General features: G+C 48.8%; 1 protein-coding gene across 4 annotated transcripts in view; it reads right to left on the minus strand.

Annotated features, from left to right (window-relative positions):
• OSBP2 (oxysterol binding protein 2) overlaps positions 1-12081 on the minus strand; it is a 164706-nt gene extending 152625 nt beyond the window's left edge. For 3 of the 4 annotated variants that reach the window (XM_034638743.1, XM_019795657.2, XM_019795656.2), the window contains exon 1: positions 11802-12081. In XM_034638743.1, coding sequence (XP_034494634.1) covers positions 11802-11950 — 149 coding nt within the window. In that variant the 5' untranslated portion in view covers positions 11951-12081. The remainder of the gene's footprint in view (positions 1-11801) is intronic. The other variant, XM_019795658.2, reaches the window with a different exon arrangement.
• Positions 12082-15696: the final 3615 nt, after the last annotated feature.

A 15696-nucleotide genomic window follows, 5' to 3' on the forward strand; every position in this document is an offset into this window, starting at 1 on the left:
ATCATTGGAAGGGAGGGTAGAGGCTGGGATAGACCGAAGTATTTGTCCCAATTCCTAATGTGTCCCCTGAATTACAATTACATGTCCATCCACACCCTTCATCATGGGACTTCAGATCACCCACTGATATTAGATGGGGCCATGTGCCTCAATTCAGCCAATGGAATATGGGCCAGAGTGAAGGTGTGCAAGCTCGAGCCAGGGTGCTTCCTGTTCTGCTCGCCCTACTATACTTCTACCATCATGGGAAGAAGACGGACTCTGCCAGCCTACTTGTTCAAGGCAGAGGACTGTCCCAGGTGCCACTGCTGGAGGCAGAGCTGCTCCAGCCATCTGCAGACAGGCAAGCAAGAATAAACCACCCTTGCTTTAAACCTCTGACTTTTGGGGTGATTTACTTGGGGGCTGCCCGAACCAGGAGCACAAGTGAGCTGAGGGTCCAGTTCTGACTCTCGTCTACCTCCTCCCCTATTAGGATGTACACAGAGCCCACTGTCACTGGGGTGTGACTGTGGAGGAAGAAAGCAGAAGGTGATCCTGAAAGGCAGAGATGAGGCTGGTCCTGAGGATAAGCATGGTTGTATGTGTTTGGGGCAAATCGAAGATGAAAAGGAGCCTCTTGTGCCAAAATGCGGGTACACGTCAGCAGTCTTTGTCTGCAACCTGCTTTTGATTTCCATCCACCTTCTCTCAGGCTATCACAATCCTTCATTTTGCAAGTGGAGGACTTACTAGCCAGTTACCAAAGCCTAGAGATGTGGGAAAGGAACTCAGAGGTCTGTCTTCTTGGATTAACTTCCCACGGTCCCAGATGACAGAGCTGCAGGTGGATCCTGAAAATGGCACAGTGTCCTATCCAATCAGTATAGATGTTATTCAAGTGGGTTTGATTTTCACCCCTGCATATATGGTGCCAGGGTGCCAAGACCGCTCAGTGGGGAACAGACAGTCTCTTCAACAAATGGTGCTGGGAAAACAGAACGTCTACATGCAAAAGAATGAAATTGGAGGGGGCGCCTATGTGGCTCAGTCAGTTGGGTGTCTGCCTTCGGCTCAGGTCGTGGTCCCAGGGTCCTGGGATCAAGCCCTGCATTGGGCTTCTTGCTCAGTGGGGAGTCTGCTTCTCCCTCTTCCTCTGCCTCTTCCCCAGCTTGTGAGCTTTTTCTCTCTCACTCACTCTCTCCCTCAAATAGATAAATAAAATCTTAAAAAAAAAAAAAAAGAATGAAATTGGCACCTTAACTGACTCCAGGGTTGGATTAAGACAAGTATAAGAAGAGCCTGGAACATGATTTTAAGCTAGACACAGGAAACCACACCATCAGGGTCCTATCCAAAAGACTCCGGAGCCAACTGAAGAGGCCCCCACGAGGGCAAAGGCAAGGCAGGATGGTACGAGCATCACAGAGGGCAATACAACAGTGGGCTGAAACATAGTAAACATGTTTGTGTCCTTGAGATGATAGTGTTTTTGAGAAAACAAAATGGATTGGTCACCACTGGAAGATAAGAACCAACTCATGGGGGCACCTGGGTGGCTCAGTCGGTTAGGCATCTGCCTTCGGCTCAGGTCATGATCCCAGGGTCCTGGGATCGAGCCCCGTATCAGGCTCTCCACTCAATAGCGAGTCTGCTTCTCCCTCTCTCTCACTTTCACTCTCTTTCAAATAAATAAGTAAAATCTTTAAAAAAGAAAAAAAAACTCATGATTTTGAGAGCTTGTGATTAAAAGGAAAGAGTCAAGAATTTATTCTGCCTTTCCTGTGTGAACTGTACCCCCTGAGTAACCAGAGGAATAGATGAGGGGAGGTTTCTCTTTCTGAAGGTTTTCCTGCTGATAAATAAGAAGTGATAGAATTACACTCATCGAAGACTGATTATCACCAGCAGCTAACATCACAAACCAAGAAGCCACCAGACACTACGAGTTCCTGATGAAAGAACACATCATCACTTGATCAAGTTTCTAGATCCATCTGTCAAATTAAAGAACTGCGGAGGACACGTTAACCTACATGAAAAGAATGCAGTCAGCAAAACCCAGACTGTGGAAAATTCTGTGGGTAGAATTTACTCGGGTCCTGATATGAACAAATGTATCAAAAAAACATTTTATGGGGGCGCCTGGGTAGCGCAGTCGTTAAGCGTCTGCCTTTGGCTCAGGGCGTGATCCCGGCATTATGGGATCGAGCCCCACATCAGGCTCCTCCACTGGAAGCCTGCTTCTTCCTCTCCCGCTCCCCCTGCTTGTGTTCCCTCTCTCGCTGGCTGTCTGTCAAATAAATAAATAAAATCTTTAAAAAAAAACATTTTATGACATTTGAGACAATTGAAATTGTGAACACTGGATTTTTGATGATAATAAGGAATTAACTATTAATTTGTTTTAGTGTAACAATGGTATTGTGGATATGTTCTCTCTCTCTCAAATAAATAAATAAAATCTTTTTTAAAAAATGAATTGGTATTGCCAGGTGGGGACTGAGGTGAAATAAGATTGGCCAGAAAGTTAATAATTGTTGAAACTGGGTAACGGGTGCACAGGGGTTTAATATACTCTTATTACTCTTACATGTGTTTAAAATTCTTCATACCGAAGAGTTTTAAATACAAACGAGTACCATGAGTTGTCAATACTGTCACATATCCTTGGCTCAGGCTAAGCCTCAGAAAAGGAGCTGAAAATCTGAGCAATGTGTAGCTTTTGCGGCCACTTGATTCTCCTGGCAATTTAGTGACTCCCCTTGGGCCACTGCAATAGTCCAGGCTGTATGTTGGGTCTTTATAACATGCAAAAAGATTAAAATGACAAAGTATCTTCTATTAAAAAAAAAAAAAAAGAATTTACTGAAATTTGAGGATCTACTAAGTAGAAGGCACTATGCCCAGCACCCAGGGGACACTACAGTGAGAAGACACAGCCCCGGGCTCTGGAGGGGAGGAGCCAGGTGTTAATCTAAAGGAGGGAGACAAACCAACATCCTGCTAATAAGGGTGCACGGCCAAATGACATACTGCACAAGACGCATCAGAGGAAAGATGGTTCTGCCAGCTCAGCTCATGGCAGGGGAATGTAGGCAGGTTCACTCTGAGATGACTTGGAATTAAGACTGTCAGCTAGGGGGGTGCCTGGGTGGCACAGCGGTTAAGCGTCTGCCTTCGGCTCAGGGCGTGATCCCGGCATTACGGGTTCAAGCCCCACATCAGGCTCCTCTGCTGGGAGCCTGCTTCTTCCTCTCCCACTCCCCCTGCTTGTGTTCCCTCTCTCGCTGGCTGTCTCTACCTCTGTTGAATAAATAAATAAAATCTTAAAAAAAAAAAAAAAGACTGTCAGCTAGGATGTCTGTAGCAGCGAAGAGAGGAGCTCCTGGCTGAGAGGATGGCCACTACAGAAATTCGAAGGGGAGTCTGAAGGGCATGTGGTGTGCAGAGGGGGACTAAGGCAAGTGAGGCAGAAGATGGGTCAAGGCCCAGGGATCAAGAGAGAGGGAGAGAGGGAAGGGGCACCCAGTTGGGCAGGGCAGTGAGGGGTGAGCCCAGGAAGGCCACACGCTGTATTTCGGGGAGACAGTACCTACTGCATGCAGCTTCAAAGGACAACACAATCTGGCAGTGTCCTGCGCGAGCTCAGCAATGCCATATGTCCTCTTCTTGGTTTAGGCAATGGCCCAGCAATGCAGATCAAATGGTGTGAGTCAAGATTGTTAAATCGGCCTTCAATGCGAGGAGCTGTGGCTGAGCATGGGATGAGGTGTCAAGATGAGTGGAGCTTAGTGATCGGGACTCTTAAAAATGGAAACAGACGCGGGAAGGAGTCCCGTGTAAAAGAAAAAAACCTAGAGCACCCCGCATGACCCTGAAACTCATCGACAGTTTGCTTCATGTGTCTGATTATGAAAGGAGCCTCTTAAAGCCACATCTCTGTGTGGTGACACCTGGCATGTATGATTCACCACACATCAAAGCTGCCAATTTCAATTCTGTTCAGGGTGTTTCTTACCATCTCCTACTCTCTGTATGTCAGTTTACAGTGGAGTGCATTTCTCTCCCCCTACGATAAGCAGACATTGATCTGGGTTAAGGAGCCCCACACTCTTTTCACAGACCTGTCTTTCTTCGCTGACACAGTTTGCCAACTAGACCCCAGAAGACGACAGGAGGCATGGGAGCTGCACACTTGAATCCCAGCTCCCTGGGAGCTCCCCCACAGCACTGTGTCTGAACCGGCTGGCCTTTGAGTGAATGGCTGGATTTCCCCCCACCCCTTCCTCCTTCACACAGTGGTTTTATGATGGTATGCATGTCCGTCTCCCACACTGCCTTATAGATTGTTGGCCCTCGATAAATGATACAACCAGAGCTGGTATATGCTTACTGTCACAAATGTTCCAGACTGCTCATCAGGACCCCAATCTTGGATTAACAGATCCTCCCTGAAGAAGGCACAAGGGTCAGTAGCAGCTGAAGAACTCACACCAGACGTTCCATCAAAGGCGCAAAAGTACTTGCCGAGGAAGGAAGAACATGTGGCAAGTGTACCCTAGTCAGATGCAAAACCAAGTCACCAAAGGGTCTCGCAGGGAAGGTGTAGATGACAAAAGTGTCTATGAAACAATAAAGGGACAACCACCGTGGCCAGAGGCTCCATAGAGAAGGCCCTCAAGCACACAGAGCAGCAGGCCACGCCCAGACCCTGAAAGATGGGCATGTGTTTTCTCTGACAGGCAGTAAAAAGCCACTCGGCTACTCAACACCAAATGTAAGCGCTCAATCTCCCTGAACCAGGGTGGGTGTTGGCCCTTACCCCTGCCTGACATCACTGAAATCTGCACGGAGGAAGGAGGTCGGAGCTGTGCAGGGAAGAAGTAACACAGCAGGCCTGAGACCACTTATCCTTTGAAAGCTTTGTCCTGGGCTGGCATCTGGGAGTCTGGATTTGGGGACGACTCACTAATTGCTTACAATAGGTGGCTCACTGTGCCTAAATTACTCGCACAAAATCGCAGTCTATGCTGAATACCTGCTTTCATTCTGGCAGTCTGGACTGCGGGTATGTGCCAGGCAGACGGTGCCCACGTGGTCAGCCCCCCAGTAAAAACCACGGCTCCTGAGTCTCTGATGAGCTTTTCTGGCGGACAACACTTCACACATGTTGTCACAACTCACCGAGGAGCATGTCCTGTGTGACTCCACTGGGAAAGGCCCTTCAGACCCTTGCACGTGCTTTCCCCAGACTTCACCCCAGGCCCTTCTTCCTTTAGTTGATGGTGCTTTGCCTCCTTTCGCTGTAGTAAAGCACAGCTGTGAACACGAAAAAATGCTGAGTCCTAGGAGTCCTCCCGGCTCCTTATGGAACCTGGAGGGTTTAGTCTTGGAGATCCCAACACAGGACCCCAGCGAGAGGTCTCCCCACCATGAGATGGGTGGAGTCCATGAGCTGTCCCCTGGTGCCATCCGTGAACTCCCACTTCTTCCTCCATATAGGGGAACAATGCTCCAGGCCTGCATACCTCACTGAAACCGTGACCTGGAAATCGCCGACCCCTGCAGAGAACTCCACAGAATAACAGGAGGGCCTGTTATTCGATTGGCTCTAACATTTTAGGGTGGAGGCATCACCTCTGATCCATGGCCTGCTTCCCACAGGGTCTTGCACGTGGAGGGCATACAAAGCAAACCTTCTGGTGTGCGTGAAACTAGTTGAAGGAGCTATAGGACCGAAAAAAGCCCTTTTAATAGCTTTACCTTTGCTCCCCATTCCTCCACGGTTTGTATAGACCATGTGCACAAACACTTGCAGCCCTATGGAAATATGACCAGGACAACAGAAAGAGGCTACTGTTCACTGAAGAGCCTATCTCAACACAGTCCAATCCGTCAAAATAACATATCCAGATAATCTGCATTTCCTCACTGTAGCTTTTCTGGCACTCCAGGCTTCAGCCGGCAATCTCCCACTTAGCATCCCAATCTCATTCCAGCAAACAAGTTTTTGAAACTGAAAACAAATTAAGAAAAACCCAAGTTTGGCACTAACATACTTGGCTTTCTGAAATCTCATAAAATCGCAGGCAATTCTCATTCATTCACTCACGCTTCCATTCAGATTAGCCAGGCTACTGAGAACATTTCCGTGGCAAGGCACCTGCGAGGCTCTATGCAGAACACAAAGAAGGTGCCGAACTTGGCCATGTTGTTCCTTTGGCACAAAAGCTGTCTGTGGAGATGCCTGCACAGGCACCCTGAGTGTGCCCTTGGATCAGTCAGGGGCCACCGTGGGCATTTCAAACAGGAGAAAACCAATGCACGGATGTATGAACATAAGGGATGCAACCGCTGAAAAAGCAGCCTGGAGAAGACGAGGCAACTCCAGGGCCGTTGGGTGGGGAGCCAGCACCACAGTGGGGATGCGCTGTCCAGGGCCGAGCCTGGAAGCGGGGACACCCGGGAAGAGGAAGGCAGACCTGGACCACAATGCGGCCCTAGGAACGGAGAGGAGGGACTAGAGGAGAAAGACAGGGAGGGCTCACAATTCCACCTGATATCAGAATAGAGAAGGAGGAGGCACCAAGCATGACTCAGAGGTTTTCAGCTATTCATAGAAAGAGAAAAGTTAGCAGGAGGGGCAGGCTTGGTGGGGAAAATTACAATTCTTGTCACTAGACTTTGCAAAGAACATTGGTGTGTACTGCATTCCCCCAAAGTATGCTGCCAGTCCGCTCATGACCTCCTCACCACACCCTTCTGCTAAATGTTAAGAAAATACACTTCAAGCAAATAAATATGGACACATTATCAGCCTGTTCATTCCTTTTCAGCCTCCTGATGGTCTTACAGTATGAAACACCGGGTGATATTTTAAAGTAAAGCTGAATCCAATATGATAAGGCCACCATGTTCTAGGGTGGAGACCTCCGCGGCTTAACCTGCAGACTTGCATCCTCAGGGACACTTCGCAGCTGGAGAGTGGTTCCCATCTCCGTCCTTCAAGTATTACCTAAAGTGACGTTGAGGACACTACTATTTCCTGGCACCCCGTCCCCACGAGAGCTTGCCTTTGAGAGGTGGTCTCAGCGGAAGGAGTACATGATCCGTTCTAGAGTCAAAGGTGTCTTGGTGTGCTGTCTTCTCTTATCTGACTTGGTACCACCCCACAATGGGCCCAGCTCACCAAATGTTCGATGGTCTTCCTCAGCCAGAAGACTTTCAAAATTCACTCTTACTTGACTGAAGGAAGCCTTCTTTCTTACAGACCCAGGCTAATTTCTTCAAGACCTTCCTTGCTAACTGGCTTAGAAATGCCTACCTGCACGACAAATAAATTAAAACAAATGCTTCTGTTTGAAATCATTTCCTGGGAAACAAATGTCATTTATAGTGTCGCCAGACAGGCAACTGGTATAAGCAAAACAGAATTTTGCTTAACCAAATCAATTTTGTCATTAATGTGGAGAAAGCTCATGCATAGAACACTCTTGCCCTAAGGACTGGCTGAAGCGATAACTTCGAAAATCCCACATCACTTAGGAACTTTTCCTTAATTTCATGTGATCGCATGTTCCCTATGAGATGAGAACTGGGGATAAAATCTTTTAAATGGGAGGGGCGCCAGGGTGGCCTAGACGGTCTTCGGCTCAGGTCATGATCCGGGGTCCTGGGATCAAGCCCCACGTGAGGCTCCTTGCTTGGCTGGGAGCCTGATTCTCCCTCTGCCTGTCACTCCCCCTGCTTGTGCTCTCTCTCTCTGTCTGACAAATAAAATTTAAAAATCTAAAACAAACAAAAAATAAATAAAATTTTTTAAATGGGAATTAACAATCAAAAGGAAAAAAAAAGCTGAGCACAAACCATATTCTCTGTTTGTGTCCAAATAGACATGTGATTAAGCATCCCAGCAATGGAATAAGAACTTCATCTCCTGTATTTATTTAGATTCCTAGCACATTGTTGGAAAGAAGTAAAAACCTGCCAACAATTACCAATACTCCCCGGAAATTGTTTCTATATGTGACAATATTTACAAAGGGCATTTTTTAATTCTGAGAATAGGACTGTTACCAAGCCCAGCTGTTGGCACTAGGAACTTTTCCTTTAGAATAAGCTTAAGTGATCAAATGAGTTTCTTAAGCAAAACCCAGGGCAGAAGCACCTGGAAAAGCCATACTTCACAGAGAAATTCTAATCCAAACCTCCACTGATTTTCCATTAAGGTACAAATAATGGGGAAAGAAATTCAGGTCAAGACTATGAGACAACACGGTATACCCATTTGATTGGTGAAATCAATGCTGACAATACCTAGCGTTGCAAAGGATACAGATCCATAAAATCCATTAACTGTCAGTGGAAGTATACATCGGTACAACCACTCGCAAAAACAGTTTAGCATTATGTAAGGGGAGCCTTCACATTTCTACAACCCAGCGATTTCACCCAAGAGAAATGCCCGCACGTGTACAAGAACGGTCATGGTCAGCCATCAAGAGGAGAATGCATAAATAAAAAATGACATGCTCATGTCCTGGACTGTTATAAAGCCATCAGAATAAGTCCCTCCAAATCATATATTGTAGAATATCCTTTTTTATAAAGTTAAAAGATGGTTGAAATGAAAAATATGGGGCTTTTAAAACTGCATATAGATGAGATAAAAATGAATAAATAGGAAAGAAGGAGGATAATGACCCAAATTTGGGATGGTGGTGACCTCGGAGTGGGGCGGGCTGGAGGATGGGAGAGGGGAGGGGAGCACAAGAAATAGGTGCCCATATTTTCTCTGAAGATATTTTTCCGAACACCAGGCTTCACTTAATTAAAAAAGAATAGTAAAATAAAATTAGAGTGGTCTCTCCAAAAGGGAAGCTTGCGAGAGAAAGGGCTCTGATTCCTTCTCCACCAGGTGTATCACCCTAACAGGTTAAAGCTGGCTTTACCTGGCCCCTCAGGGAGAGAGATCACGAATAAAAATTCTCTCACTCTGTCTTCAGCTTACAAGCACTTGAATCTTGTCTCTCTTCTAGCCACACACACCTGCAGAACCACTGAGAGGGTCACCTGCGTAGCTCAGTCGGGTAAGCGTCTGCCTTCGGCTCAGGTCATGATCCCAGGGTCCCTACTCAGGGGGAGCCTGCTTCCCCCATTCCCTCTGCCTGCCTCTCTCCCTGCTTGTACGCTCTCTCTCTCTGTGTCAAATAAATAAATAAAATATAAAAAAAAAAAAACCACTAAGAGCTGGGGTTCCAAGCAGGGTACGAAGAGAACACATGTGCACAGCACGGGGCACAGACAGAGCCCCATAAGCCACCCTGCTGCCCTCAGGACTATGAACCATAGACCCAGAGGGCACTCCGTCCTTGACCCCAGCAGGCAGGATGGCCCTGTCTGGTCTAGAAGGCGGGATTCAGACCAGAAGCAGGGACAGGAGAGCGATGTTGAACATCTGAAGTGCTGAGAAGCACAAGGAGGGGCGGACCAAAGGGTTTTCCAGAAGGCACGACAGGAGTGCAAGGAAGAAGTGGCAGTTTGGGCTCCACCTCGGAAGCGCCTTTTCTGCACTAGGAGGTGCACCCATCTCCCCTGGCATCTGGGCGCCAGCCACACAAGTGAGGCGCCTCTGGGTGAGCCCCTGAAGCTTTGTTATTAGCCTCAGTTTCCTTTCCTCTAAAATGAGAATGAGGACATATTCCTGGAAAGACTCACATAGGACTAAAAGATGGCACAGGGCTGTCCTAATGTCAGGAATCATTCATTCCACCCAGACAAGTCAAGCAACGGTTCTGCCCACCCTGGAGTCTAGAAATGTCCAAAAACAAAGCTACAGAGCTGGACTGTGCAAGCACACACACAAGAAACTTGCTCCCACCCCCCTCCTCCCCCCAAACCTGTATCTGTCCCCACAACCTTATCAGCAAGCAATAAGAATTTTTCTTGCTGCCCAGAGAATCTGCACATTTGAGATAACCTTGAAATGCCAACTGTCTACACACAGTTATTTGAGAGAAAAGAAAATGGGACATCTTTGTTCTTTCTATTAGAATGAAACAAAACAAAAGTGCATGAGATCAGGTGTTACTTCCACTAGAACTGTGGGACCCTATACTCATAAACATCACCTTGACCCCTCTAGGTTAGTAGTACCTGGTAAACACAGATAACCATGAGAACTCGAGCATGAGTGGGCATTAGTACACAGATCTGGGACAGGCACAGACCATGGAGTACGCCAGGCCCAGGTCAAAATCTCTCTCCATTGCCGACTTCTGACAAGCTACATCTTCTGTCAAACCTCAGAACCCCTTGTTTGTACAACAGGACAATCCTGGAGCCCACCTCACAGTGCGGTTGTGAGGATGAAGTGGGCGGTGACACATTTATAGGAAATCACTGATGATCCCTGTCACTTCGTGTCTTGGAGAAATGTTCACACACCTGACAGAGAATGGTAAGTGGGATAAAAACACCATCTGGAAAAGAATCATTTCTTGTTTGGTTGCCTAACTATACGAACGCTATGTTCTGTGTGGTCTGGAGGGCGCAGCCGCGTGGGCTGAGGGGCACCAAGACACCACATGAGAAAGACACGTGAGAAATACTTGTCAGTTTTCTCCCTTCCAGGAATTAATGGCAGTGATCCCCATTTTGGAGTGGGAACCATCATTTACATTCGGTGGAGCTCCCCAATTTCCAGAGGCATCATAGACTCAACCATCCTCCAGAAGCCATGTTCCAAAAAGGCTAGGAAGGATCCTACAAACCCCGTGTGAGTGACCTGAAGGGATACTGCCTGGCCAAGTGAAGTGACCGAGGTGACCTGGGTTTCACCAAACAGCAAGGCAGGGCCCTCCTGTTCGCAAAGACAATGGAGCAGTGCTTCTCAGACTGTGGGCCGGGGCAGCAGCATCTGGGAACTTGTGAGAAATGCCAAAGCCCAGGGGACTTTGACCCACCGCATCAGAAACTGGGCAGAGAGGCAAGTACTTTGTGTTTCAACAAGCCCTTCAGGGAATTCTGATGTCAGCTCAGGTCTCAACAAATGGCACGGAGTGATCCAACCATCCCCAGGAAAAATACTAAGGCACTAGCCAGTAAGAAAGGAGAGAAGCCTCCAGTATCTTTCTCCCTTTGGTCGGGCAGACAGTGTTAGCTATCTCACCACTGGACTTCAGTTTTGAATCCCATGCTGCTTCTGCAGTAAGGAAGGCGACAGAGGGATGCTTCTGGTTCTCCACAGAATTCTAGGATGGGCCCCTAAAATTCAGGTGATGTATCTGATACATCTGGACTGCTGGGCCCCTCCCACAGCCTGACCACCAAGGGTGTCAGGAAAAGTGGGAAATAAACTAAGTGACCAGCTGAGGGGGGGAACAAGCAGTCCTTCCCACAGTGGGTCCCAAGGGCTGAACAAGGTGATTGCGCCCCTCAATCCCTAACACAATGATCTTAGCTCCTGAACCAGAATCAAAGACTTTGGGGGAACTGACAGTGGTTGGCCGCCTGAGGCTCCAGTGCCACCAAGATCAGTGGGGCCCTGAGGCCCCAGATCACTCTCTCACTCCACCTCCCCACTCACTCCTTTAACCCCAGCTGGTCAGACATCTTGTCCACAGGGGGCTCCCCTGTCAGAGGTCAGGGCCCCAAGCCCTTGGAGATTGGTAAGAGATATTATTTCTCCTGCTAGAGTCCCTGTTCCCAAGCATCCCTAGGCTAGTGGCAGTGTCCTCCAACCCCAGAAACCCTCTGTCACCATCACTGCAGCATCGCCACCCTCCGACCTCAGATGTCCCGGTGTGACACGTCCATACCTGTAGTAAGACAGCAGACCATTGCTGAGCACGAACCAACGGCGCTGGTAGCCTTTCAGGTAGTTGGTCCATTTGAGCAGCCAGCCCTTGAAGCTGTCCGGAGGCAGTAAGACCTTGGGCGCAGGGGAGGTCGTGCCAGTCCCTGACATTGGAACCCCAAGAGACGTCCTAGCCTGTCCGGGTCGCAGCAGGGGTGGGGGCTTTGACGCTGGCAGCGACCCCGGCTCGGTTTTGGTCCAGGGCGAGCTCCCCAGTACTGGCCCCAGTGCCGGCAGTTGCTCTGATGAGGCCTTGGGGCAGAGCCCAGCCCCCACACTTGAGCCCAACTCTTGCCCGGTCCCTGACCCCCGCCCCAAACCCAGCAGCAGTTCCGTTCCCTGTTTGGACTCTGGCCTTGGCTCAGACGTCTTCTCAGACCCGGGCTCCAGTCTTGGCACCGGCTCAGAAACTGGCTCCGACACCTGTTCTGACACCGGCTGCCGCTCGGGCTTCTGCACTGGCTGGGGCTGAGGCTTGGGCTGGGGCTTGGGCTGGGGCTTGGGCTCCGGCCTGGGGCCGGGCGTGGAAGGNTCACGAGCGCCGGCGCGGCGCGGGGCGGGGGCGTGCGCAGGTCCCCTCGCGGCCCCGTGTGCCCCGAGCCGCCAGCGCCAGCCGACTGTTGTCCTCCCCGCGTGCAGCGGCCCGGAGGTGGACCTCTGTCCCTCCCTTGCGTCGCCAGAGCCCGGCTCAGGTCTGGCCCTTGGAAGGCGCCCTGGAAACACCTGTGGCGCTAGAGCTTCGCGGGCGGGCGACGCCGAAGGGACGGCGCGCTTTAGGCCACCCTCACTGCCTGCGCCCCAACCCGTGCCAGGCGCTGGGCGAACAAAGATGAATGCGGAGCCCGCCGGCTCCCAGCGCAGCTCTGCCTGCGGGCCCAGCGCTGGCGCTCCCGCGTCCGGGGTGGGTTCGCTCCCCGAAACCCAGGAGATCGCGGTGTGGAGGAGCAGGTGCCGCGCTCAGAAACCACGAAATGCCCCCCAAGCAGTGGCGCCCAGCCGGATGACGCTGAAAGCTGAGGAGGACGCCCACCGCCCCCCATGGGGGAGCCATTCCGTCTATCGGTCCTTACCCCGACGATCAGGTTCAATGGCCAAAGTCACCAACGCCTCCACCTCCTGAACAAGCTGGCCTCTAGTTCCCGCCCCGGCACTTCGCTGCAAGTGGCGACATAGTTCAGACTCTCAAAACGAATATAGAGTTTTTGTAAACTGGGCGTTTTAAGTATAACGAGCGACATCTAAAAGCGAAGTTCTTAACATGGACCTCCTGGATATCCCTGGGTAATCCTGGCTGGCAGTCTATGAAGCTTCTGCAAACGTCTGCAGAGTTTTATCTGTCCGTGCATTTTTCTAGGGAGAAGGTCCATGGTTTTCATGAGGTTCCCGAAGGAATCTGTCATCCCAGAAAGGTTAAATATTTTAAAGACTCTCCTAAAGGGAAAGGTCGGTGGTTACCACAAATAATGGGAAATACAAGTGGAAATGTTGGCTTTGGGCCTCCCACCCAGACCCTTCCATCTCTAGACCTCTGTGCAGGCTCCCCTCTGCTCAGCCTAATGTGTCTTACCCTCCCTTTGCCCACTGTTCTTTCCTGATCTTTGCTTGTGACAAGACTGCCTGTGAGGGACCAGGCTCTTACACAAAGTGATAGCCTGAGCCAAACAGGCTGGAAGGTCCTAGAAACAGGTGGTGCAGGCATTCCCCAAACAGAACTCCTTGCCATCTTTGCTGGTGACTCTGGGTCCCTTTCCTGCGGCACTTGCCCCTGAATGGTGGTCTTACCTGCAGATTTTGGGAGCTTGGGAGTGCAGAGACCTGCCTATCTCGGTATATCACATAAATACAAAGATGGTCTCAATTTGAATCAAGGAAAAGTGGTTGCCTCTGAGAACTGGGCAACTGGGGAAGGGAGTTAGGGTGTTTGCTTTTCACTTATACCATTTGAACCTTTTGAATGTTTTAACTGTGTGTTTCACCTATTCAAAAAATAATAAGTTTCAGTTCATCCCAAGGAAGCTTACTGGAAATTCAGTTTTCCACCTGCATCTTCCTGGGATTCTGAGACAGTAGATCTGGGGTGGAGTCCAGGAGCATGCATTTTAATGAGCTCCCCAGGTGTTTCTGACGTGGGTGGATCATTGACCACACTTTGATGGACAGTGATATGAAGGGAAAATCTTGGGCTCTGGGCGTCAGATCCACTGTGGAAATCCCAGCTCAGCCACTCCCTAGCTATGGGACCTTCAGCCACCTCACTGAGCTTCCTCTTGCTCATCTGTAAAATGAGGGTGCTAATCTGTACCTCACCAGTTGAGAGTAATAACATCATGTATGTAAAGCACATTTGGCATAGTAGATGTTTGGGAAGTATTCTGTAGCTATTTAACTAAGGGGCCACTCTGTGAAATGTTTCGTGAAATGAATTAAACCGAGGCCAGAGCAGAAAGAGATGAGACCAAGGTTAATAGGCTTGGAAAACAGCCACAACAATGAGAAAAGCTCAGGGCTGGCTATGTATGTGCCAGATGCGTTTGCAACCCCAAGGAAGGAAGCCAACTATTAAAAGTTTAATGATATGTTTTGGCTGCTGCAATAAATGGATAATAGGATCTAAGTCAGCTGCCAGAGTGAGTGAAGAAGGTATCACGGAAAGGGCAAGGTTTGCACTGAGTCAGAGGGACAGGGAGTGGAGGGCCATTCAAGGCAAAGGAATCAGCATGCACAAAGCCCCAAATCAGGAGAGAACACCTTGTCTGAGAAATAACAAAGAGCTCGGCATATTTGAAAGAGCAGGGCAGGAGATGAAACAAGGAGCTTGGTGGACACCACACAATCAGGAATACCCTATATCCTACAGAAAGTGGGCACTGGGATCTCCTGGGAGATTTTTTAAATTTAAAGTGCCAGATTCCACCTGCTGGAGAAATGCTTATCTCCAAGTCTGGGGCAGAAAATATGCAAGATGAGCCTGCCGGAGACATTTTGTCACCCCCAAAAAGTGAAGAGGCCATTAAGGACTTAGAAGCCAACTTTAAAGGGGCTCCCACAGGCCAAGAATGGGACAACATGAGCATCCAAAAAAATGATGATTGCAATGGGTCAAAACATCAAATATACGAAGATCCATAAGTTAGACCACAAATTCCTAAAGTTACGTAAAGAAAAACAAAACAAACAAAATTTCATTGGTTGCCTTTGATGACCAGCACCAATTCATTATTCTGGAAACTGATATTAAGTCTGTATCCTTCCTTCCTTATACCAACTCTATAGTAACCAAAGAGTTTATGAGGGAAGACAAATATTTTAAAAGAATTGGCTAATAAATGCAGAAGGAATAATAAAATTAGAAGAAAGTGTCATCTTTTGGCAACCCCAAATGAAATAATGGGTCCAGGCAATGATCCTCAAAGCTTCTAAGTGATGTAACTTAGTGAGTGGGGGTAAGTGGGAACTTCATAAAGGACTGATCAGACTGACGTCAGCTACAGATCGATCTTCCGTCACCAAAAGCGCAATGACAGGACATTATGTGCCTCTGGATGTAACCCAGGAGGAAACACGTATGAAATATTTTTACTTCTCCCCTCCTCTTACCTCCAAAAGAACCCCTTAACCTGAATCTAATCCAGCTTGTAGCCTGATCGGTATAAAAGAAATGCAGGTGACAGAGGAACGTGCAGAGTGACCCAAGGAGTCAATCAGTCAAATTCACAAAATAAGAAAATCTATATTTCTTTTTTTTTTAAGATTTTTTATTTATTTATTTGACAGAGAGAGACAGCCAGTGAGAGAGGGAACACAAGCAGGGGGAGAGGGAGAGGAAGAAGCAGGCTCCCGGCGGAGGAGCCCGATGT

This window comes from Ailuropoda melanoleuca, chromosome 12 (assembly GCF_002007445.2).
Source record: "Ailuropoda melanoleuca isolate Jingjing chromosome 12, ASM200744v2, whole genome shotgun sequence".
Taxonomy (NCBI): Eukaryota; Metazoa; Chordata; class Mammalia; order Carnivora; family Ursidae; genus Ailuropoda; species Ailuropoda melanoleuca.